We start from the raw sequence: 6,584 nt of genomic DNA on the forward strand, positions 1-6,584 counted from the left end.
TTTAGTGGAATTATGACCAAAAAGTTCTATTTTGGTCTCATCTGACCACATGACTTTCTCCCATGACTCCTCTGGATCATCCAAATGGTCATTGGCAAACTTAAGTCAGGCCTGGTTTAAGCAGGGGAACCTTCCGTGCCATGCATGATTTCAAACCATGACGTCTTAGTGTATTACCAACAGTAACCTTGGAAACGGTGGTCCCAGCTCTTTTCAGGTCATTGACCAGCTCCTCCCGTGTAGTTCTACGCTGATTTCTCACCTTTCTTAGGATCATTGAGACCCCACGAGGTGAGATCTTGCATGGAGCCCCAGTTCGAGGGAGATTGACAGTCATGTTTAGCTTCTTCCATTTTCTAATGATTGCTCCAACAGTGGACCTTTTTCACCAAGCTGCTTGGCAATTTCCCGTAGCCCTTTCCAGCCTTGTGGAGGTGTACAATTTTGTCTCTAGTGTCTTTGGACAGCTCTTTGGTCTTGGCCATGTTAGTAGTTGGATTCTTACTGATTGTATGGGGTGGACAGGTGTCTTTATGCAGCTAACGACCTCAAACAGGTGCATCTAATTTAGGATAATAAATGGAGTGGAGGTGGACATTTTAAAGGCAGACTAACAGGTCTTTGAGGGTCAGAATTCTAGCTGATAGACAGGTGTTCAAATACTTATTTGCAGCTGTATCATACAAATAAATAGTTAAAAATCATACATTGTGATTTCTGGATTTTTTTTTTAGATTATGTCTCTCACAGTGGACATGCACCTACGATGACAATTTCAGACCCTCCATGATTTCTAAGTGGGAGAACTTGCAAAATAGCAGGGTGTTCAAATACTTATTTTCCTCACTGTATATATATATATATATATATATATATATATATATATATATATATATATATATATATATATATATATATATATATATATATATATATATATATATATATATATATATATATATATATATATTATTTTATTTATTTTTTCTAATCTAGGTAATTGATAACGGCTACACTTTTTCCTAATTCTATTTTTGTTGTTCTGTCCAAACTTTTCAACCCCAGTATATGTAATAATTACATTTAAAATATAATAATAATAACAACAGCAATAAAATAAGTAATATTATTAATAAGGATGATGATGACTATAATAATAATAAACAAAACAATTTAAAAATCTTTAATAATTAAAAAAAAAAAAATCTTTGTATTGGTGTCAAATTAAATGAGTTCTATTGATTTTTTTTTTTTTTTTTTTTTTTGTCTAGATAACTGATAGATGTTTAGTTTTTTCAGTTATTTTTTTATTCCGTTTTCTTATACTGTCCAAAGCAGCAACACAAAATACAAAACATTTGAAACTTTTCCACCCCAATGTATATAATTACATTTAATAATTACACACAGATATAACAAATAAATAAAATAAGTAATACTAATAAGGATAATAATAATAAACATAAGAAACTGACTTAAATTTATCAGAACAGTATCTGTTATTGTTTTTTAAATAAATCAATCAATAAAAATTTAAAACTATTATGTCAGGGACCTCACAGTCATCATTATTTGACATTTTGCTCATCTACTTGTTAACATTGTATAAAAGGGATCCATATCTAATTAAATACATCTACTTTTTAGTAGATGTTTGTTTAGCATATAAAGTAAAAGTAAACTTTACAAATAAAGTAATAACCAAAATCAGCTACGTTGTGGAGGGATTAACAATAAACACACTAAATGTGTCCAAATGTAAATGTTTAGGAGACAGGAGAAAATATCAGTTGTTCAGTATCAAAGCAATGGAGGTCAATGAAAAGTCCACGATAGAGAAGCAAATGTGTGTGTTCACACAGGTGGAAAGGCGATATCTGAGGACGGACCGACCTGCAGAGTTCTGTTGAGGAAAGAGGTTCTGCGACTCGTCATCAACCTCAGCTCTTCAGTCGGCACCAAAGGACACGAAACCGGACTGCTCACGTAAGAACAGCCGAGAAATACTGTGTGAGTGTGTGTTCTGTGTTTGTTTTATACCTGCGTAACCCTCAGCTGCCCTCTGCAGGATAAAAGAGAAATTTCCGTTCACGTTTGATGACATCTGCCTGTACTCGGAGGTCTCCTTCCTGCTGGCCAACTGCATGTTTCGTCTGGCTTCACGCCGCTTCATCCAAGAGCTCTTCCAGGATGTGCAGTTCATTCCGGTACGGCTTCTCTCCTGAAAACCTTTAGAACAAATCCCCACCAAAATACTTCCTAGACCTAGAGCATCTGAACCAAAGGACTCTGAGTTCATATTGCTCAGAAACGTTAGTTTGTAGCTTCTACATCTGTTCACAGACTCTCAGCCATACTAGGGACCTCCCGTATTTAAAGCTATAATATCATATAAGCTATAAAGGCATTTTATGAAGTAAATTAAAATTGTTTATATATATATATATATATATATGTATGTATGTACAGTCATGGTCAAAAATTTATTTCATAATGATATTTCCCCCATTTTAAATTCTTATCCAATGAAAGGTTAGATTTTTATGAATTTTTTTAAAATAAAAGATCAAAAGGATTAACAATGCAGATTAATTTTCACAGCCTTCTTTGATATTTACCACGGGTGCCGATATTTTTGGCCGTCCATGTGTGTGTGTGTATGTAAATAAATAAATATATATATATATATATATATATATATATATATATATAAAATAATAATAACAATAAACATTTTTTACGTAAATTGCAGTTATGTGAACAGTATTTGTTTTTTTTAATAAATAAAACATTTATTAGTATCAAATTAAAAATGACACGGGTGATGAAAATTGGTTTAACCTTTAAACCTTTATCAATATTTATTTGAAAGTGTATCAAGATAATGTATTAAAAAATACAAATAAGAAATTTAATATACTTTTATTCAGAAAAGATGCACTAAATTGATCAAAAGTGACAGTAAAGACATTTCTATTTCAAATAAATGCTGCTCTTTTGAACTTAATATTCATCAAAGATATATCAGGAAAAATACTAAGCAGCACAACTGTTTTCAGTTTTGATAACAATAAGAAATGTCTCAGCATATTAGAATGAATTCTGAAGGATCGTGTGACACTGGAGTAATTATGATGAAAATTCAGCTTTGCACCACAGGAATAACTTACATTTTATAATATATTGAAATGGAAAACTATGTGAGCCTTGGTAGTCTAAATGTAAATATTTTATAGCAAATTTCCAATAGAATGTTATGCCTTGTAAAACCCCATATCAGTCGACGACTAGCGTTAATATTGTGTCTGTGACGTTGATCTTTCCTGTCTGCAGTTGTATGATGAAGCTGAAGCGGTGTTGAATAAACCATCACAACCTGTCCCGGTGGACACCGAGGAGTCTTGATACCTCCGTCAGCTTCCTGAACACCTCACCACCGTTATACCATCATCTCACCTCCCATCCTCCCATCCGGCACAGAGAGACACGCTTCAGCGAACATGGAGGACGAGGAATCAGGCAGCGGCTGGAGGAGAGGAAGCAGGAAAACCGAAACAAGCCCCTGGACTTCAGACGGCGTTTCTGAAGGGGAGCAGTTTACCAAAAAACGTCTTCAGACTGTGAAACAGGTGAACAGGAGCGCTTCACATGGTCTGGACGTACTTGTTCACAAAGAACGATCTGAATCAAATGCTGTTTACACTTTAAGAGCGCCAGATGCACGGATGAGATAGACGGTTTACTGCACTGGTGTTTGTACATATCCACCCCATCCCGATATTTCAAAAGATCACGCAAACACTACAAAGAATTCAGCGACTGCTTTGGATTCAGCGCGAATGATTTGACTATGAATTCAGGACTTCCAGAACTGAAAGAACGGGCGAAACATTGAATACATTTGTACTATTTATTCTTTTCTTTTCTTTTGTACGTGTGTGTTTGGATTTTTTTATGACCTCCAGACAATCAGAATTCAGTGTTTTGGGGAAAAAAAAACGTTATTTGCGATATTTGAACCCTTAGCGTCACACATCTTTCGTTGGAAATCTGTCATCCGCGTACCGTCTCAGAAATACTCTCACAGGAAATTCTCCTCCAAAAGACGCAGGCGAAGCGCATGCGAGCACTGATACACACACATACTCGATCGCAGAGCTAGTTCGACTCGCAACAGTCTGGATGTTTTCAGGGCGAATCTCACGAAAGCTGTCCAGGTCATATTTCAGCGGATTTCTCTTTACTGTAAAGCCCAATTCTGAGAAATATGCTTGATTATCCTGAAAATTGTGTCATAACGCAAAAGATCTTCATGGAAAAATGAATTGAATCTTTTGTAATCTGATTTTAAGAGTGAAATGTGACCCAGACCTGTGAGAATCACTGCGGATGAACAGCGGTTAGTAAAACATCTGCAGACTCATTCTCAATTTCATACTAGACTCGTGTGGTGCTGTGGTCTGCTCATCGTACTCTGATCTGATGCTGATCGGCGATACGGTGGCGGTTAGATTTGACTCTGATTTACAGGAAATTAAAGCAGAAGTGAAACATAATCATGCATGTTATCATTATATTGACATATGATTAATAAAAGTGATCATCAAGTACCTTTAAAAGAATTCAGGAGTTCCATACAAATCATAATACAATACATAATACATTTGGCGTAATGTTGATTACAACAGAAAATCAAACAGTCAAGAGAATGTTTTTTCTATTAAAAAGTCTGAGGGAAAAAAAAGTAAAAAATGTGCACACATCATGTTAGTATTTTAATTTTTTTATACTGCTTTGATACTGATTTAATTTAAAAAAAGTATTTACTTTTATGTTACGGTGTGAAAATAATGGGAATTACAGTGGGATTTGACTCTTTTGGGGAGCAAAATGTGCTAAATTGTCATGACCGTTGTCACAATGCAAAATAATAGTCCTAAAAACCGGCTGAATTTTCTTTATGTAAAATATACTTAGTTTTTGAATTCTGAAATTTGCATGACAATTAAGCACATTTCTCTTCCAAATTCACATAATTGTAATGTGAGAAAAACACATGATAGCAGAATTTAATATACTGATAATAATAATGAAAATAATGGAAGGTTTGGGGAGCAAAATGTGCTTAAATTTTCTGAAAATAATATCAATGCAAAATAAAAGTCCTATAAAATTTCCTTTATGTAAAATATACTTAGTTTTTGAATTCTGAAATGTTCATGACAATTTAAGCACATTTCCGTTCCAAATTCTCACGATTTGTAAAATATTATATATTAAAATATTTTTTACAATCATTAGAATCATAGGAATTAAAATGCAAATATGGGGAGCAAAATGTGCTTAAATTTTCTGAAAATAATATCAATGCAAAATAAAAGTCCTATAAAATTTCCTTTATGTAAAATATACTTAGTTTTTGAATTCTGAAATTTGCATGACAATTAAGCACATTTCTCTTCCAAATTCACATAATTGTAATGTGAGAAAAACACATGATAGCAGAATTTAATATACTGATAATAATAATGAAAATAATGGAAGGTTTGGGGAGCAAAATGTGCTAAATTGTCATGACCGTTGTCACAATGCAAAATAATAGTCCTAAAAACAGGCTTAATTTTTTTTCTGTAAAATGTATATTTTTCCAACTGATGGACTAGTCAAAATGATTTTCTCTTGTAATCGACAACATTCGCCGATGCATTTGATAGTGTTGAACCTGGAATGTTTGCCAAAGCACTGGTTTAGAAAGAGTTAAAGTATTATCTTGACGTGTTGTCTATATATTGCTAGCGTTTCCCTTCACATTGCGTCTTTGAAATGCATTTAATCCCAGTGTGTTCCCTCAAACGTGCACTGAAGCGTCTGACATGTTAAAACACTGGTATTCGGATGTTCTCCTGATCGTAGCAGTCTTGTAGTAAGCCATAGTTTTTGCATTGATGTTCTCGACGTGTTCCTGATGTTCACACAAAGCACTGATCGAATCCATCTTTCCTGTTCTCCCAAAACCGTGTGTAGATTGCATGCCGAATTGACACAAACCCAGTTGCTTATTTATTAACTGCAAGACCTTTTGTTAATATGTGTCTCAGCGCTGCTGCTACTGCCTTCAACGGACTGCGATCTGATTGGCTGAAGAGAGAGTGCCATGGCTTTCGCCTGGGCTACGGATCTGTACCATAGTGGCACGAGACAGAAAAGAGATGAAAAAATATATATTTATATTTTTCCTAAAAGATGAAATTGTGAGAGATGATGTAATTTAAAGGACTTTTTTTTTTTTTTCTGTTTTGCCTGAGTTGTGGTTTCCCTTGTAAAGTGTGTACAGTGTGTTTTTGGGCACTTTCAGCCCTGGAAAAATCTTACGGTCTTATCAAAGGGATATGAAATTAAAGAGGAAAACTCATGAATGCATCTGTGTCGTCTGAGTGCAATTCGTATGCAGAGTATGTGCAGGCATTAAATGTAAAGAGAACTTATTTTTTGGGAGAAATACATAGCTTATGTTGATATGAAGTTGTAGTACCAGAGAGTTCAATATGTTAACAATGCATTAGGTATCATAAACTAGCAAAGAG

At 34.3% G+C, this 6,584-nt stretch overlaps 1 protein-coding gene across 1 annotated transcript in view; it reads left to right on the top strand.

Annotated features, from left to right (window-relative positions):
* Window positions 1-4,896, top strand: part of rictora (RPTOR independent companion of MTOR, complex 2 a) — a 33,797-nt gene extending 28,901 nt beyond the window's left edge. The window contains 3 exon segments of the mRNA XM_058776654.1: window positions 1,863-1,986; window positions 2,069-2,207; window positions 3,334-4,896. Coding sequence (XP_058632637.1) covers window positions 1,863-1,986; window positions 2,069-2,207; window positions 3,334-3,405 — 335 coding nt within the window. The 3' untranslated portion in view covers window positions 3,406-4,896.
* Window positions 4,897-6,584: the final 1,688 nt, after the last annotated feature.

This window comes from Onychostoma macrolepis, chromosome 05, assembly GCF_012432095.1.
Source record: "Onychostoma macrolepis isolate SWU-2019 chromosome 05, ASM1243209v1, whole genome shotgun sequence".
Lineage (NCBI taxonomy): Eukaryota > Metazoa > Chordata > Actinopteri > Cypriniformes > Cyprinidae > Onychostoma > Onychostoma macrolepis.